This window comes from Aquarana catesbeiana, linkage group LG12 (genome assembly GCF_042186555.1).
Source record: "Aquarana catesbeiana isolate 2022-GZ linkage group LG12, ASM4218655v1, whole genome shotgun sequence".
Taxonomy (NCBI): Eukaryota; Metazoa; Chordata; class Amphibia; order Anura; family Ranidae; genus Aquarana; species Aquarana catesbeiana.
Window position 1 is genome coordinate 194,419,523 of NC_133335.1, and position 20,174 is coordinate 194,439,696.

The following is a 20,174-nucleotide window of genomic DNA, read 5'->3' on the forward strand; positions in this document are numbered from 1 at the left end:
CCTTTACTAATCACTTAGTATAGGTAATTGGATGGTGGGTGGTGTGTCCTACCAGATACGGCACCTCATCCCGAGTCGAAGATCTCAAAAAATGGGGGAAACAGGGGATGATGGGATTATTGCGGTGCCACCAAAATTCAAAATTACTAGAATGATATTTTATATAAAATCATTTATTTTATTGATATCAAAAACAGCTAAAATGTTTACATGAAAGAATACAAAAAATATACAAAGCAAAAACAAAAACAGAAATACAGTGCAAATAAATGACCGTCACCAAAGATGTTGAGGGGTGATCATAGTCTTATGTTCCCAACTAGTTTTGCCAAAACATTGGCTTCATCAGGGGAATGTAGAGATGTACTGCAGAGAGTAAAACCGCATGCGGGCTCCAAAACGCAAGGGGGACACCAACGAGACACTGAGAATGAAAGTTGCACTCAGCCCAGTATTTGGCTACAGGGGAATTAAAGGGCGCCCTAATTATATGCAAAACCAAGGCACTCAATGTTGCACAAGGGAGATTCACAGCGCAGTCAGTTCATGTACAAAATCGCATGAATGCGATCAAAAGGACGAATACGCATTAAGTTAGAAAAAATGCATCCTATGAATAAAGTTCCGCCAATATCTTGGCTAAACATTGGAACCTCCACAATGAGTCTTTCTGGTAACACCGGTTATTGTAGATGATCTTTTACATATGTAGCCAGCTCCCCAGGATCTCATCTCCTTGCTGTGGGACCATCCTGGGGAGCTGGCTACATACATGAACTGACTGCGCTGTGAATCTCCCTTGTGGTTTTACTCTCTGCAGTACATCTCTACATTCCCCTGATGAAGCCAATGTTTTGTTTTTGCGAAACTAGTTGGGAACATAAGACTATGATCACCCCTCAACATCTTTGGTGACGGTCATTTATTTGCACTGTATTTCTGTTTTTGTTTTTGCTTTGTATATTTTTTGTATTCTTTCATGTAAACATTTTAGATGTTTTTGATATCAATAAAATAAATGATTTTATATAAAATAGCATTCTAGTAATTTTGAATTTTGGTGGCACCGCAATAATCCCATCATCCCCTGTTTCTCCCATTTTTTTAGATCTTTACTAATCACGGTGTTGACCAATTTTAATTCTTCCTCATTCAGGGTAAGACCTAATTCCCTTTTCCATGCTTTGCACTCTGCATCAACTTTAGGACTGGCAAACATGTACATATAAATTGTTGGAATGTGTGGGGTACCCGTGAGACACAATAATTCCAGGGGTGTGAAAGCTCTCATAAAGAGAGTGATCTTTGCTGATTTTGATTGGTCTGTCACATTACAGCAATCTTGGAAGAGTCCCCTGCTTAGGAACTGGCCTGCTCACCCTCTTATAAAGTTCCAGGACAGTACAGGTGGGAAGTCCACCTTTTATTTTATGGTCGTCATTTGGCCTGGGGTGGAAGAGATGGACATGCGTCATTGAAGCTCCACATGATGCCTGTAAGTGAGTGTTCGTACACAGAATTGTCATGGGGAGATCCATGGGAGGATCTTCAGAAGGTAAAAGACAAACGGTGTTTTCCAGGGCAATACAGTCCTTCAGAGTTGAGTGTAAGTGCAAGTTTACCAGTCTGGTGATCTGGCAGGCCCAGAAGTAATTAGTGTCTGGAAGACTGATGCCTCCCTTATGTTTTGGTAGGTTCAAATGCATCATGCTAATTCTCTGAGCTGTACCCTTCCTCATGAAATAGAGGATTCTTTTCCATACAGATTGAAGAAAGGAAAGAGGCAGTTGTATGGGGATTGTGTGCAAAATATAAATTCATTTTGGGAATGTGCTCTCAGGAGCATATTCATCTTTAAAATTTCAGCTCTCCCTAACCACGAAAAAGGCTCTTACACTAAAAAGGTTGGCTGGTAGTTACATTTCTAAGTACATAATTGTGTCCTCTTGCCACATAAAAGGAAAATTATGTTAAAATCGTGTCATTATCTCAGTTGAGTGGGAAATGTTTAGCGCAAATAAGTATGAGTAATTCATTTTTAGGTTAGAGAGACATTAAAATTGCTCCAAGTCTTGATTTAACTAGGGAGAATGGTGTGTGGTTTAGACAAGAGTCCTTCCCATCATCAGAATACACTGAGCAGTGCTACCAGCTGTAGTGGCATTGAGCAGCAAAAATACAACAGGGCAGTAGTACAGAAGTCGATCAAGTACATCACCAGCAACCACTGCTATCTTATATTCTCTTGATCCCACCATATATTTGGGTTGAAACATAAGCAGTAGAGCAGTGGTTCTCAAATCCTGTCCTCAGGACCCACTAAAAGGCCAGATTTTAAGTATTACCTTGGGGAGATGCAGACTAGAATACTGGAATCACTGAACAGCAAATTATATCAACTGTGATGTATTTCAGTTATCTTGCAAACATGGCCTGTTAGTGGATCCTGAGGACAGGAGTTCCACTGCAGTAGAGGGGAAGTTTTGTTGTCAGTATGAAAATTGTTGTTGAGCATCCCTGTCTCATTCCTTTTCAGATTCAGAAGGCGTCCAACAGATGGCCATTCACTTTGCTTGAGGATTAGCATTAAGTGACAGGATTCAAGCACACATTTCCTCTCGTAGACGCAAAGCCCTAGGAGCTACTTGCATATAATCCCAAACCACTCTGTCTAATGCCTTCTTGACATCCATTTCCCCTGCCTGGGACAAACCCCAAATGTTAAAGGGGTATTAAACCCAAAACCAAAAATGTAATATATTGCGGCTTAAAAATAATTAGATGTGGTGGCTGCATTTTGGCAGATCCACAGGAATATAACAAACATAATTATTATTATTATTATTATTAACCAAGGTTTAAATAGTGCCAAATGATTGTGCAGCGGTTTACAAAATAAGGGCAGACTGTACAGTTACAAAACAGTACATGTCAATACAAGAGGAATCAGGGAGATTTGCATGTTAGCGCTTACAATCTAAAAAGTTGGGTCAAGTTATACAAAAGGAATAACTCTGGGGGATGAGCTGATGGCAAAAGTAAAAAGACAGTTTTATTAGTTAGCAGGATAGGCTTTTCTGTGGAGATGCCTGTCAGGAGCGTAAACACTCCTGTTCTTTGACAGCTGCTGGTCACATTCCAGTATCCTGGTTTTGGCTATGATACATCCCTGTTTGTCTGTCCACCTGCAAGGTGATTGGTTTGGCCAGTCTTTGGGTGGAGACCAAACCTGATTTAAGCCAGTCAAGTCTGCAGTATCAAGCGTAGTAAAGTGAGTATATTAGTGTAATGGGATTCCCTTTCAAGCAACACTCTCACTATCCGTGCATATTGCGGCTATCTATGCCCAGAAGTAGGAGCAAATACCTGGATTAGACAGGTGTCTGCTCCCCCTCCCCCCTGAAAGGTGCCAAATGTGACACTGGAGGGGGGGAACATTCTGAGAAGCGTAAGTTCCATTTTTGGGTGGAAGGACTTTTTGGTTAAGGAAGAAATTCTCCGGGCCTCTCGCACTAATCAGCGTATCCAGCTAGAAGGGGCCCCCATTCAGCTATATCCAGATATCTGCCCTGCTACTCTGGAGAAGGGTCCTAAAATTAAGGAGATTACATCGGTCCTGCAAGAGGCTAGGATCCGCTACAGGTGGGGCTTCCCTTTTAAATTACAAGTACCTCATAATGGCACCACCTACACTGTCTTTAATATATCGGAGGGGAAGGAGCTGCTGGTGAAGCTGGGGCTACTAGATGCTGAAGCGTTGCCTTGTGTGCCATCTACCCCTCGACCTTCAACCATCTGGGCTACACCCTCGCCTAGAAGAGATCGTCGCAGACAACACAATGATGCCAGAGGCCAGGCGATCTAGATGCTTCTATACCTTAATATCCTGGGATCCTTGTTTTAAAGAGCTTGATTTCATACCTCTATTGGGTTTCCCTTTCTTTTAATTTTGATTCCTTATCGCTTACGGTACTGTACTGGTTCCCATGAGAACACGTCTTAAGGGCAAGTACACATGATTTGGGACTTGTCCCATAAAGGATGGAAGACTGGATCCGCCCACTTGACAGTCCCCTACTCTTCATTTGTTCCCACCTAGAGTGTGAGCTGTCTAGACTCGAGGACTGTATTCTCCTTCCAGGTATTCCTTGGAGGCAAACTGTTCTTGCTCCACCGATCGATACAGATCCTCCCAGGTCTACATTATATTTATACCATTTGCAGAGTAATGGACTGTGAAGTCCAACTAAAAGGTTCTTATAGGTCTGGGATTCCCTTATCCACTGACCCCTTCATCTTTTCACAAGACTTTTATGGTTTGTTTTTTTTTTGTTAACTATAAGTTTCCTTTCAATCACATTTACCCCTATATGTCTGATACCAACAAGGTTTTACAAGGAATTGTACCTTGGGTTACCTCAAATGTGGTTTTATACTGGCCTTTGGTTGATATGGGTTGGGGCTCCCCCCCCCGACTTGGTCTTGGTCTTCTATGAGAGCTTCCCTTTAGTTCAGAAGCCATGGGTTTACAAATAATTTCCCACAATGTCAAGGGGTTTAATTCTCCTCAAAAAAAGAAAAAAGGCTTTTCGCCGATGGGAGCCGATATACTCATATTGCAGGAAACATATTTTTCTAACAACTCCCATCCATCTTATTTCGTTAAATCTTTTAGACAGTTTTTTTTCACAACCTATGAGACCAAGTCGAGGGGTGTGACCATCTTCATAAAGAATTCCGTACAGTTTGAAGTTATAAATATGTACAAGGATCCTGATAGCAGGTTTTAAATTCACAAAGGTTACCTTCAGGCAAAAGGCATTACATTTGCTGCAGTTTACGCTCCCAATGAAGAACAAGCTTCATTTTTTCAATCCTTCATTGCAGTCTTGGATAGATATAATTCTTCACATTTGGTAGTTGGAGGTGACTTTAACTTAGTAGCTCACTCCAAGCTAGATAGAAGCCGTGATGTACAGCATGCTAATGCATTTCCTAAGACCCTCCAGAAATTAATTACTTCTTCCCAACTCATAGACTCCTGGAGAGCTCATAATGTCGGGGCTAGAGAGTACACATTCTACTCTCCTGTCCACTACAGTTACTCTCGTCTAGACTAAATTTATTGTTCCCCGAGTCTTCTAGCTAATTCATCTAAAGCTTTCATACAGGTATGCCCTTGGTCAGACCACAATATAGTGGTATTCCAAACTTCTTGTGTATGTCTCGCACCGGGAACTGCTTCTTGGCTATGATTAAGCACAACTAATGGTGCAAAACGTGTCAGAATCCACACTATATCTGTGCCTCTGTTGTTGAATGGATTACGTTTTACAATAAAGGTGTTGTATTGGAGTGCGGCCGTCCATCTTCCTTTTTCTACTAACTGCTTCTTGGTGCCTGAACGATTCTCTCCTCACTGATGCAGCTATTCTAGACCAAATTTCAGAACGTTTAGGCAAATATTTCTGCCTCAATGATACGGAAGAGATTTCCCCCTTCACACTCTGGGCAGTACAAGGCAGTAATGCGGGGCCATATTATAGAGATAGCGTCTGTAAGGAAGAAACAGAAGTTACAGGATATCTGGTCTCTTACACAAGACCTGGATAAGCTTTATCATATTCATAGTTCTTCTCGTTCTCCTGATGTCTTAACCCAAATTAACATTAAGAAGGGCAGCATTAGATACTATCATGTCCATAGAAATGGAAAAGTCCATTAGATGTTTGAAAGCCCGTTTTCTTTTATATAGCAATTCGGCCTCCCACATGTTCACAAAAAAATTACACCATTGACTCCAGCCACCTCATGTATATAAGTTAAGAAACCAAGCACTTTAATTGGTGACGCATCCTCAGGAGGTTCTCCAAATTTTTACTGACTTTTATAAAAGGTTACTCTCACCACCATCAGCCCAGCCTTGTCCCGCCTCCCTGGCCTAGCCTGGTTGGAGAATCTTTCCTTTCTTCGATTGTCTGATGCACAGATTGGTTCTCTGAACGCCCCATGCTCCTCAGATGAGATTTCTGCTATTATAGCATCAATGAAAACATCTAAAGCCCAAGGCCCAGACGGATTTTCCACACTATACTATAAAAAATTTGTATGCCAACTTGCCCCCAAACTTTCTAAAATGTTCTTGTATATACTGAAAGGCCACCAGTTCCCAGATGATATGCTATTGGCTAACATGTCCCTCCTACCTGAACTGAACAAAGACCTACCCTCCCTCAAAATTATTGTCCCATTTCAGTCATAAATAATGACTTGAAACTATTTGGCCTCTTATTAGCTGACCGCCTTGTCACCTCCTTGATTTCCCCAGATCAAATGGGCTTCATTCCTACCAGGCAAATAACAGACAACATTCATCTAGCCTGTAACATTATACAAGATGCAAACATTTTTTCCCGTCCGGGTTATGATGCTGAGCCTGGACATACACAAGGATTTTGATAGTGTAATATGGTCTTACATGGAACTCGTCTTAGCTAGGTTTGGCTTTTGGCTTTTGTGCACGGCATTCGGGCCTTATACACTCATCCACGCACTAAAATGAGGCTACCAGCCTGCAATTCGGAATACTTTGCTCTGGGACAGGGAACAAGGCAGGGCTGTCCACTCTCCCCACTGCTCTTTGCCCTGACGATTGAGCCATTGGCTCATTCCATAACATTGAATATGGATTTTTGGGGCTACACTAAAGGGGACCAACAAGTAAAAGTGAGCTTATATGCAGATGACGTTTTATTATTTTTAACTAATCCCATGTTTTCCTTGCCTAACTTGGTGGCTACTTTAAAAAAAAAAAAAAGTTCTTTCAGGGCTACTATTAAATCTCTCCTAATGTACAGCCATGCCTATTAACCTGCCTTCCTCATTGCTTGCGAGACTGAGAGATAACTTTCAATTTGCGTGGTCTGAGGGTTCGTTGTCATATTTGGGAATTCATTTGGCCCCTTCGCTGCAACAGATGTACTAGATAAATTACCCTCCTGCATTTGTACGCATTAAACAATGGTTACGGATCTACTCATCTTACCATATTTCATTCCTTGGCAGGATCCAAGCAGTGAAGATGTCAATCCTTCCCAAATTATTGTTTTACCATGGCCAGATAAAAAACCATGTTTAGGTAAAGGGATTCTATATACAGTGTCACACAAAAGTGAGTACACCCCTCACATTTTTGTAAATATTTTATTATATCTTTTCATGTGACAACACTGAAGAAATGGCACTTTGCTACAATGTAAAGTAGTGAGTGTACAGCATGTATAATAGTATGCCGTCCCCTCAAAATAACTCAACACACAGCCATTAATGTCTAAACTGCTGGCAACAAAAGTGAGTACACCCCTAAGTGAAAATTTCCAAATTGGGCCCAATTAGCCATTTTACCTCCCCAGTTGTCATGTGATTTATTAGTGTTACAAGGTCTCAGGTATGAATGGGGAGTAGGTGTGTTAAATTTGGTATTATCGCTCTCACTCTCTCATACTGGTCACTGAACGTTCAACATGGCATCTCATGGCAAAGAACTCTCTGAGGATCTGGAAAAAAGAATTGTTGCTCTACATAAAGATGGCCTAGGCTATAAGAAGATTGCCAAGACCCTGAAACTGGGCTGCAGCACAGTGGCCAAGACCATACAGCGGTTTAACAGGACAGGTTCCACTCAGAACAGGCCTCACCATGGTCGACCAAAGAAGTTGAGTGCACATGCTCAGCGTCATATTCAGAGGTTGTTTTTGGGAAATAGACATATGAGTGCTGCCAGGATTGCTGCAGAGGTTGAAGGGATGGGGGGTCAGTCTGTCAGTGCTCAGACCATACGCCACACACTGCATCAAATTGGTCTGCATGGCTGTCATCCCAGAAGGAAGCCTCTTCTAAAGATAATGCACAAGAAAGACCACAAACAGTTTGCTGGAGACAAGCAGACTAAAGACATGGATTACTGGAACCATGTCCTGTGGTCTGATGAGACCAAGATAAACTTATTTGGTTCAGATGGTGTCAAGCGTGTGTGGCGGCAACCAGGTGAGGAGTACAAAGACAAGTGTCTTGTCTACAGGCATGGTGGTGGGAGTGTCATGGTCTGGGGCTACATGAGTGTTGCTGTCAATGGAGAGCTACAGTTCATTGAGGGAACCATGAAAGCCAATATGTACTTTGACATACTGAAGCAGAGCATGATCCGTGATGATGAAGCTCTGGTGAACTCCATGCCCAAGAGGGTTAAGGCAGCGCTGGAAAATAATGGTGGCCACCAGTGGTGTATTTAGGTTTTGTGCTGCCCTAGGCCTGACTGAGCTTGCGCACCCCCTAATTTAAATATGACCCACCCCTTCCTGTCAAGGCCACACCCCTTCCTTTTTAAGATCCGCCCTGTCATCTTCATTGGAGGAGGACAGAGGGACGCCGCAGGAAGAGGACAGAGGGACACCACAGGAGGAGGACAGAGAGGCATGCGGCATCTTTTCATTTGGGGGGTAAGGGGATATGTGCTGGTTATATTGGGAGGGGAGGATCAGACCCCTCCACTAGCACATATCCTCTCCCCTCCCAAAGCACCCAGCACATATCCCCTTACCCCCCCTCCCCTCATCCATGTGTGCATTTGTTATCTGCCCCCTTTCCCGGTTACTGTGTCCCCCTCCACTGTAAACTATACATAGACCTCAGTGTAGCAGCGCTCTCTTGCACTGAAGTGTCCCTCCTCTGTGGCTCCTTCTCCTCCTGGCTGTGTACACTAGAACATTGGAGCCGAGAAGGAGGAGGAGCCGAGGAGTGTGTGTGTGGCTGACAGTGGGGAGAGAAGTGGCGGCTGCTACGGAAAGTCGATTGCCGCTTGTGGGACCCCAGGTGGCAGATGTCCTGGGTGCCCATGCTAGCGCACTCTGTCTGCCAGTTACCGAAGCTCAGTGCCGGAACTTGTTGTGGGCTCTGGGACAGTGGCGTCACTAGGTTTGGTGTCACCTGGAGCTGTAAAAATTGTGTCATCCCCTCCTTAATTTTTTGACTGGAGGCCCAGCGTTGGAGCTCATTGTGGCGGTCAACAAGGCCTAGAGGATATCAGGTTAGGCACTTCCTAATGGCTCAGTCCCTGGGAACAGTAATGGATAATGGCCAACAGGCACTCTTACCAGACCTGGTGAAATCGCAACAGTGATCCCTCCGGCTGGACGTTCGCTCAGTCTGGTTTGCCCAGGCTGACTCTAGTCAATGGTGTAGCATGTCTGTACCCTGGCAGTGGCTTTATCTTTCTCCCCCTCTGGTGGTGCGGGTACAGCGTGGCTCTCTCTTTGGTGGTGCGGAAACAGCATGGCTCTCTCTGGTGGTGTGGGTACAGCGTGGCTCCCTCTCTGGTGGTGCGCGTACAGCGTGGCTCTCTGATGGTGCGGGTACAGCGTGGCTCTCTGGTGGTGCGGGTACAGCGTGGCTCTCTCTTTGGTGGTGCGGGTACAGTGTGGCTCCCTCTCTGGTGGTGTGGGTACAGTGTGGCTCTCTGGTGGTGTGGGTACAGTGTGGCTCTCTGGTGGTGCAGGTACAGCGTGGCTCTTTGGTGGTGTGGGTACAGCGTGGCTCTCTCTTTAGTGGTGCGGGTACAGTGTGGCTCCCTCTCTGGTGGTGCGGGTACAGTGTGGCTCTCTGGTGGTGTGGGTACAGCGTGGCTCTCTGGTGGTGCGGGTACAGTGTGTCTCTCTCTTTGGTGGTGCGGGTACAGTGTGGCTCCCTCTCTGGTGGTGCGGGTACAGCGTGGCTCTCTGGTGGTGCAGGTACAGCATGGCTCTCTGGTGGTGCGGGTACAGCATGGCTCTCTCTTTGGTGGTGCGGATACAGCGTGGCTCTCTTTCTGGTGGTGTGGGTACAGCGTGGCTCCTTCTCTGGTGGTGCGGGTACAGCATGGCCCTCTGGTGGTGCGGGTACAGCGTGGCTCTCTGGTGGTGTGGGTACAGCGTGGCTCTCTCTCTGGTGGTGTGGGTACAGCGTGGCTCTCTGGTGGTGCGGGTACAGTGTGTCTCTCTCTTTGGTGGTGCAGGTACAGTGTGGCTCCCTCTCTGGTGGTGCGGGTACAGTGTGGCTCTCTGGTGGTGCAGGTACAGCGTGGCTCTCTGGTGGTACAGGTACAGTGTGGCTCCCTTTCTGGCTTCCCCCAGCACAGTACTCTCTTTTTCTCCTCTAACACCCCCCTCAGCAGAGTGCATGCATGCTGGGGGCTGTAGCATGATGTCTGTGGACACACTGGGGCCGTCACTCTTCAGGGATTACTTTTCCCATGATGCCCCCAGAGTCTTCAGATTGGCCCTCTGCTGTGGCCAATTATGGGGTGAGAAACAGCGGTCAGGAAGCTGGGCGGCGGCGCGGTGAAACCAATTAGAGCCACTCTTTCTCTCTTCTCCCTTCGGCTGACAGAAAGGGGAGGGGGGCGAGCGGGGAGAAATACAGACAGCCCGCATCTCTCCTCTCCCTGTCACAGCGCTGCTGCTCCATTTGCCAGAGAACTCGGCAGCAGCAGAGAACTCCCCCGCTCGCCCCCCTTCCCTTTCTGTCAGGCGAAGAGAGAGAGCGGCTCTAATTGGTTTTGCCGTGCCGCCGCCCAGCTTCCTGCCCACTGTTTTCCTCCCCATGATTGGCCACAGCAGAGGGCCATTCAGAAAGAGAAACACGGCTTTACGGCTCTTACTTAAAGTGCTTTCTGGCCCCCTCCGCACCCGTGACGCCACTGCAGTCCTAAGCTGTACTCCCCTGATAGTGGCCCTGCTGTGCGGGAGTCGGGAAGACGGCCTTTTGCCGCCCCCCCGCAAAGTGCCGCCCTAGGCCTGGGCCTTGTTGGCCTAGTCCAAAACACAGCACTGGTGGCCACATAAAATATTGACACTTTGGGCCCAATATGGACATTTTCACTTAGGGGTGTACTCACATTTGTTGCCAGCAGTTTAGACATTAATGGCTGTGTGTTGAGTTATTTTGAGGGGACAGCAAATTCACACTGTTATACAAGCTGTACACACACTACTTTACATTGTAGCTACTTTATTTTACAAAGTATCATTTCTTCAGTGTAGTCACATGAAAAGATATACCGTATTTATCGGCGTATAACACGCACCGGCGTATAACACGCACCCCAATTTAGGAGGGAATTTTAAGGAAAAAAAAACTTTTAGGAGGGAAGTTGAAGGGAAAAAAAACTTACATTTAAACGCCCATCATTGCAGCCTTCTCAGTGCAGCCTTGTCAGTGCAGCCTTGTCAGTGCAGCCATGTCAGTGCAGCCTTCCCCGGTGCAGCCTTCCCCAGTGCAGACTTCCCCAGTGCAGCCTTGTCAGTGCAGACTTCCCCAGTGCAGCCTTCCCCAGTGCAGACTTCCCCAGTGCAGACTTCCCCAGTGCAGACTTTCCCAGTGCAGACTTTCCCAGTGCAGCTTTCCCCAGTGCAGACTTCCCCAGTGCAGCCTTCCCCAGTGATCCCAGCCATTCTGGGCTTCAAAATCGCCGATCGCGATTTGAAAATGGCGCCGCCGGCGACGAAATACACAGAGCCGGTCCTCGGCTCTTTCCGGCGGCTGTCGTTCACTTTCGGCTCCACTCGTAGTCCCGAGCGGAGCTATCCGAACCTAGCCGAGTAGGTTCGGATAGCTCCGCTCGGGACTACGAGTGGAGCCGAAAATTAACGAGAGCCGCCGGGAAGAGCCGAGGACCGGCTCTGTGTATTTCGGCGCCGGCGGCGCCATTTTCAAATCGCGGTCGGCGATTTTGAAAATGTGACAGGTCGGGATCGCAGGGGATCGGCGTATAACACGCACCTGCGATTTTCCCCTGGTTTTAAGGGGAAAAAAGTGCGTGTTATACGCCGATAAATACGGTAATACATTTTTTACAAAAATGTGAGGGGTGTACTCACTTTTGTGAGATACTGTAGACCTCAATCACTTGGGGGCTTAGGGATACCCCACTTGTGGAAATATTATATAGCTTCTAGAATGGTGCAGCTGGCTCAGTGGCATGCTTCTCCCGCTCAGATACCATGGCTCAGATTTGAGAGGATATTTGTCGAGCCCTATCACCTTCCTGGTCTCCTTTGGCAGGGGTAATTCCATTTGAGAGACCTATGTATCCAGAATGAGATAGTCAGTCAATCATACCATCTATGGTCCCTGTATAAAGACAAACTGGGCCTTATATCATCCCTCCCTCTGTTAGCCACTTATTTTGGAGACCCAAACTTTCCACCAGCTTTCAACTCCTCTGGCAATTTCTCCAGATGGATAGAAAAGGGCCTAGTGACATTGGAATCCCTATTGCATAATTCACATACATACACATTATGCATTATACCCCTGTCAGGCTCCACACAGTGTAAATTTGCTGTCCATCGGTAACAGACACCTGTTTTAGGGGACGCTCAGACAGAGGTACACATTTCCACATTTTTTGGAGCCCTAAGGCCATTAAACCCCGTGGCAACAAGCCTCCTCAGCTGTAGCCCAGATTACAGGGTCAATTATTACTCTCACTTTTCCCATATGCTTGTTATTTGCTGATCTACCTGAGGTCCCACCTCCTGAACAGAGATTAGGTCACACATTATTTAGTGCTATCCACTGGGCAATAGCACTAAAATGGAGATCCCCTTCAGTTCCTTGGTTTCAAGTCATGAAATGCATGGAATTGGTCAAAATGATGGAAAGGATCCACCATACAGTTATGGATACCATACACATATTCCACCGCAAATGGTCAGCCTGGTCCGCCTATTACTAGTCCCTCACACATTATTATCTTGGTACATTACAGAGGTGGGAATATTCTTGTCTATACAGATTGATGACCCTACAATTAAACCTCTGACAGCTCCTGATTTATTTTAAACATAGGGCTGCTGTTTTTGTTTTGTTTGTTTTTCTCTCTTTCTCTTGTTCTCTCTTTTGTGTGTTCTTCTTTCTTTACCCATAGATTTTTTACTTTGAGTCCGTTTTAGATTCTTAGTTACTAAGCTGCACGTTGTGAGGCAATTATTGCTTGAGGAAAACTTTAAATGAATATGTTTGTACTTATCATTGTTTTGATTGCCTCAATGCTGTTAGACTTGTTTGTATTCCTTAAATCTACTAATAAAAGCCTTTGTAATTAAAAAAAAAACAAAAAAAAACAACAACAAGCATCTTTAAAATGCATATCTTCTGATGTAGTAAAATGGGTAGAAGGTGAATTCTGGCTGTTTGCTATTGGTTCATGCGTTTTGCATGCACCCTATTTTAATACCCAATTTTTATCAGTCTTTACTACAAAAAACTTTACTAGATATTAAAAAAAATATGATTGTAAAACATTATTTCTGTTATGGAGAATAAACATCCTCACTATTTGTTTTTTTTATTTATTCTCATCTATGCTCATAGCTCTCCTTGATATTCCATAGAAAATAACAACATTTCACAAAGTTTATCTGGGGATCTTGTGTCAGGACCATCTAGCGCTCCTTCTCATCATTCCAGCATCCTAGGTTTGTCTGTGGCATTCTCCTTGTCTGTCTGTCCACCTGCAAGGTGATTAATGTGGGTGGAGACCAGGCCTGATTTAAGCAAGCCAAGCATGGAGTCTCATGCTTGTGATAGTGTGTGTAATACCTGATCAAGCTGCCTGTTTGTCTGCCCTGCTCTGCTAGATTGGATTACCTCGTTAACGACCCTGGATCAGATATCGACTATTCTCTGAACTACTCTGCCTGCCTTTGGATTTTGATCCTAACTATTCAGAACCTTGTCTGTCTGCCAACCGCAAGTACCTGTTTGCTTTCTCAGTTTGCGTATGCCGTGGCATGATAGCCAGGCACTATAGCGTTGTGTATAAATCCTGGGGGCAACCGAGTACCGCTAGGCCTTCTTGCCTTATGCTAAATGGAGCTGCTATAGGTGCAGAACACAAAAGCTAGCTATAGTGTCTGTCCACCTGTGTTAGGGGTAAGCATGACATGCCTAAAAGTGGTCTAAAGAATCTTAGACTCCTTCCAATAATTGAGTGTGATAGCTTTGGCAGATCCATGGAAATACAAAAAAGTTAGTGAATTTCCTTTAGCTCTTCAGGCTTAAAGAAATCTAGAAGTTGGATTTGACTACTTATAACTATAGTATGTAGGGAGAATCTTTAAAAAAATATATATGGTTTATCCAAAATTTGCAACACTCCTATTCAGATAGCAAAACATGGTTCTATAAAATTAATGTCCTATTTTGTAACCTTTTGGATGTTGCTGGGGAGGTGATAAATGTGCAGGAGGCCTGAACAATGTAGTTGTTTGCCTCAAGGGAGGGTTCCAGTTCTCTTGGGGCTGCTGCTCCTGGAGGCAGCACTGGTAAGAAAATACATGCAGTCTGGACCTCAGCAGCTGTTGGGCTGAGGGCCTGGAGAAGATTGCCAGAGGATTATATTTGCTGGAGGGCACTGCACTGAAGCCCTGGTTTGGAGAAGGATCTTGTTATTCTCTCTGACTGAGGATCTACCTAAGGATACTGGAATACTGTGAGTAAAGACCTTGCAGGGGACTATTATCTGTGCAACTACCAGAGGTTGCTAATAGACTGCTGCTGTGGGGTCCTATATATACTGGCCATTCCCTGCTACCTCCAGAAAGCCTCAATTGAAAGAGTAGAGAGAGAGAAGTTTGCTTCCTATCCTTGTTACTGATTGTTCTGCAGTATCCTTTGACCCTTAACCCCCCCCATACATTTACATCCACTCGCCCATAGACATACATTGTGGTTCAGTCTGGCTCTGTCTGAAAAACTGAAAGACGGATCTATAATTAACACCCATGGGAAAGTGGCCATATGTCCACAGAGATATCCCTCTTAAATTTGAGAAGTTTTGGCATGGGTGGTAAAATGACCATGCACTTGCATCCCTCACACTAATTTTAAACTAACTCTTTAGTGACTTTGGATTTTGGGATAGACAATGGATCTGTATCCCCCACCCCAAACATACGATATTCTCTACTTGCTTTGCATGTTGGGTACAATAAAGAGCACATTGGCCACAGTTAATTTATAACGCATCCAATTTTATTGCATGTGTTCTTCATTAGGTATACTGGTGTACTGGTGAAAGTGTACTTCAAGGTCATGCTGGAAGTTTATACCAACTTTCTCTATTGCTTCTTATACTGTAGATGGCACTGTATTGTTCTGTACTTGTTCTGTTGTTTGTATGAAATTCTGAAAATTTAAGAACTTTGTTTCTCAACAATAAAGAACATATTTATGAAAGACAGTTAGGCTAGCGAGATGTATCTTTTGATATAAACAAATTATTTTTATGTGTCTTGCAGAAAAAAGAAATCCCAAAGAAGAAGCCCCAAAGACTGCCGCCTCCAAATTGTGTACCTCTTAAGTCCAGCTGTAAACCTCCTGCTCCTTCGTGCTGTGAACCATGTGCATTTTGCTACTGTCATATCTTCCAGACTGTCTGCGTATATAGGATGGGCAACCCAAATTGCTGAAACAGAGCCTTATAGCCAAGTGGGCATGAATAAACTACAGAAGGGCACCTAGTGGGTACAAACAGAGGGTCGAAACAAATAAAGCAGTTGTGGTTTAAGCAGAATTTTCTGCAATCTATGTTGTTATACGACTTTTAACAGTCTAAAATCTACAATACTGGTGTCGTTTATGCTTTAGTTCTCTTTTATAACACAACACATGCCTTTTTCCATTAAGGCTTAATATCTCATTGCATCATAAGACCTTCCTCTGTCACATATTGCTGCAGTCGACTTTTTTATAGAACATGGAGCGCATAATAAATTAGGTATAACTTCCAGCATTCTTAGCATTACTTACCTAGTATAGCTTACAGAAGTGAGGTAATGGGGGTCAAAGCCGAGCCAAGGAACTGCTTGACCCTATTGATGCTCCAAAGCTGTTGACAGACATCAGGTTTTCATACGCGTTCCATCACCCCTTCTTTTCATTAATCAATTTAAATACTGTATACATATACTGTATAGTTGTTTTACAAATCAGTTGAATGAACATTAAATCATACAAAAACTGGCATAAAGCAGGTTAATAAACACACTCTGAGAACACTGTACACATTACCTACTAGATCATTTGATAATGTTCACTTGTGTTATAAAATAACCTTAAACAAAATATTACATTTTCAAATATTCAGCAATAACAATGCATAGTGACCTGGCTATAAAATTATTCAGGTCCATTTGCGCCATTGACAGCTGTTTCTGATAACCCTTTGATCCCAAAGTCACATGAAAAGTTGAAAATTTGAACAATTTTCCATGGTGCTGCAAATATATACTAGAAACAGTCGTTCTCCACATGCCATAGGGTTTTTTTTATGACACGCGTTCCATAGTAAAGGGTATCAAGTAAAAATAAACTGTTTGATTTATTAGACCCTAGAGAGGTAGGACATACAATTGAACTGGGTCTTGTCCATATTTGATTCTATTGAAGAGTCAACTAAGAAGGTCAGCCCAGGCTTCAAAGTCCTTCAAGGCACATATTTTGTGATTCACTGCTTATACCAAGGGTCTCCAAACTTTCTAAACAAGGGGCCAGTCATTCAAACTTTTAAGGAAGCGCACTGTGGCCAGCAGAAGAGGAAATTTTCCAGGCATCAGTAGGAGTAAACATCATCACATTTGGTATTAGGGGGAGGAATAGTGCCCAATCGTTGGTATCATTGGGAGGAATAGTGCCCCATTGTTGGTATCAGTGGGAGATATAGTGTCAGTTGGGAGAATAGTGTCTTGTATCAGTGGAAGAAAGGCAAGCAAAGAGCCACTGTTTGGAAACCACTGGCTTATAGGCTAGGGGCCTAAAAGTGGCAGAAGAGAATGTTGGGAATGCAATGGTACTAGGCAGTGTTGGGATGTATTAGCAGTAGGCAATGTTGGGTTGCACACCCAGAGGTTAGTATTATGACTTTTATTGCCACTTGGGTGCTGCTAACATATATTGATAACAAAGGCAAGTATTATCACCAGCAGGTCTACATTTTATTCTTAAATACACTAGACATGGATAGAAACATTCCCTGAGATTCAAGGCAGGAATATTATTTTTTGAAGCATCTAATATCAGCAATATACACTTACTGCTACCAGCAGTTGCCAAGTAGTATGAGAGAGGTCAGTAATAAATTAATATAATCATTGTGTATTGCTCAGAGTGGCAGCCAAGTGATAGAGTTGTCAGGAGGAGGTCAGCATGGTAACATTTCTCTCTTTATTCAACTTTAAGCTACACTTTGCAAGTATTGCCGTGACAATCAAAATCCCAGTACCCATTTTTGCATGTATAGGGGCACCATTAACAAAAAAAAAATCAAGCTCCGAGGGTTGTAGTTTGGTGACCTGAGGTCACAGAGACCCCAAATTAGCCTAAGTCCTACCCCACTACTGGTAAAAACTTTGGGGCTCCTACGACTTATGGTTCCGGTGATATGGGGCTCCTTGAGCAGCCTGTCAGAAGCTACATACAGAGCGGCCAGTTTAAATACAAGCTGGCACACTCTGTTTGCAGCAGACTGAGGGGTTGAGCTCACAGTGCCTCTCCTCACTTCTTGTCAGAGGCACTGAGCTCAATGGACAGCTTGGAGTCTTGGACCAATGGTAAAGTACCATTAGCCCCAGCTGTCCAATAAAAATGCTGCAGTGGAGGCACGCCTCTCACTGCAGTGTCATAGAAGGGGCATGTGTCTAAAAAACAAATGCTCCCTTCCAGCCCAGCCCTCTTAACTAGAAGGAAATAACATGGGTTTATGTGTACATGAGTTACCCACAATCCCATGTTTTTCTCATACAGTTAAGAGGGAGAATGAGAATCTCTATGAGTAAGCGCTCCGCAGAGCGTGAAACGCGTTAGCTGATTATCTGTACATTCTATCCATGGTGCTTTGTACATGATTTGTTCCTGATTTTACAATAAAGAAATTTCGTTGGATTATATTCTCCTGGTGTGCGGCTGTCCGGACTTTTTTCTTCCCTCACAACAGAGAATGAGAATCTGCTGCTGTTGAAAAGGTACTGTTATAATCAAGATAAATCATATATTATGCTATATGTTATAAGACAAAATGTATTATTTATCTATTTACTGTGAAATTACTGGTTTGAAGTTATAACTTCAGACTTCAGTAATATGTTCGTTAAAGTGGAGTTCCACCCACTTTTACAACTCTTCAGCATCCCTCACTAAACTGTGCACTGTAAACAAATTGGATTTTTTAAAAAAAAATTTCTCAGCACCTACTGTATATCTGCTGTATTCATTTTTCACTTCCTCCTCCCTGGCCGCGGCCCATCGCATCATTTCCTGTTTGCAATGCCTTCTGGGAAGGGGCGGCAACCTCCTCTGAAACTGCTGTTGCTATGGAAACCTGGCCTGAAACCTATTACACTGCTTGTGCTGCACTGAGCATGTGCGAGATCTGCAAGGATGAGATCCAGGAAGAAATACAGTCTAGCTTCAGATGTCCACACTTAAGATGGCCACGGCCTGCTGTAAGTTTATAAAATAACAAACTACTGCTATAAACTAACAAAACAGACCTTAGTTTACAGACTAACTTTACTAGAATACATTAAGCTTGTGTATTATAGGGGTATTTTTATCTAAAAAGTATAATTTCGGCCGGAACACCACTTTAAGCCACCTGCTTGAGTACAGTTTTTGAAAATATAGTAAATTACATTAAAAAATATATAATAATTATTTGTATACATTACTTATGGTAATTAACCCATTGCCACCCAGGCCAATTCCGACACTTCTCTCCTAAATGTAATAATCATTTTTTTTTTTTCTAGAAAATTACTCATAACCCCCAAACATTATATATATTGTTTTAGCAGACACCCTAGGGAATAAAATGGTGGTCACTGCAACTTTTTATGTTGCATGGTATTTGCGCAGCAATTTTTCAAACTCGTTTTTTTTTTTTGGAAAAAAACTGTTTCATGAATATATAAAAAAATAAAATAAAAAACACTAAAGATAACCCGATTTTTTTGTATAATGTGAAAGAGTCACTCACTCCACTAGTGTATATGTAAAATGTATACTCCATTCCACACTTACTTTTCTGCTGGATTTGTCTTGAGTTTAGCAACAATGCACTGGGGTGAATTTACCAAAACTAGAGAGTGCAAAATCTAGTGCAGCTCTGAACAGAAACCAATCATCTTCCAGGTTTTATTTTCAAAGCTAAAGTTAGAAGCTGATTGGCTACCATGCACAGCTGCACCAGATTCTGAGTGCTCCAGTTTTAGTAAATCTCCCCCACTGCATGCTAAACCAGGATAATAGGATTTCACATTGTCACCCTATGATCATCAAATGTAATCTGTTGTGTTGTATACTTGTCCAAGTATCCAATTTATTTATAAAATCTTCCATTTACAATAAATATGTTCATATGCATGGCTATTATTTGAAATATTTTGCTTGTATTTTGTTTACATAATAAGGCCTGGTTCACACCTATGCAGGTTGCAGTTTGCATATTCCAGGTGCATTTTACATTTTTTCAATACACATTTTTGATCCCTAGACTTCAGTCTATGGAACCAAAAAACAGAAAAATGTCCCTGCGCCTTTGCATAAAACGCACAGATGTGAACTATATCCATAGGAAACCATGTTAACTAGACTTTAGTGTGTTTCTGAAAAACCGAAAATGCACTAAAAAATGCATAGGTGTGAACCAGGCCTAAGGCTCGATTCACACTAATGCGTTTTTTGATGCATTTTGCAGAAATGCATGGAATTTTTTTAACATGGGTTCCTATAGAACATGTTCACATCAATGCATTTTTGTGCCTCTGTGTTTTTGGAAAGGGTCGGGGACTTTTTTTCATGCAAAATGCAGCGTTTTGCATGTAATAGCATTCAATGGACCAGCATCAAAAACGCAAGTACAGCTTTTTGCAACGTTTTTACAGCATTTTTGCAGCGTTTTTGACGCGTTTTTGGCGTTTTTTTTTTTTTTAGACTGTATACAGAAAAAAAAAAACGCAAAACGCCACAAAAACGCCACAAAAACGCTGTAAAAACGCTGTAAAACGCTGCTCAAAAACGTGGCAAGCACCACAAAAAACACTGCAGAAACGCTCAAAAGCAACATGCATTGGTGTGAA

General features: G+C 43.4%; 1 protein-coding gene across 2 annotated transcripts in view; it reads left to right on the plus strand.

Moving 5' to 3' along the window:
• LOC141113309 (agouti-signaling protein-like) overlaps positions 1-19,462 on the plus strand; it is a 148,703-nt gene extending 129,241 nt beyond the window's left edge. For both annotated transcript variants that reach the window (XM_073606365.1, XM_073606364.1), the window contains exon 4: positions 15,339-19,462. In XM_073606365.1, the coding sequence (XP_073462466.1) occupies positions 15,339-15,509 (171 nt within the window). In that variant the 3' untranslated portion in view covers positions 15,510-19,462. The remainder of the gene's footprint in view (positions 1-15,338) is intronic.
• Positions 19,463-20,174: the final 712 nt, after the last annotated feature.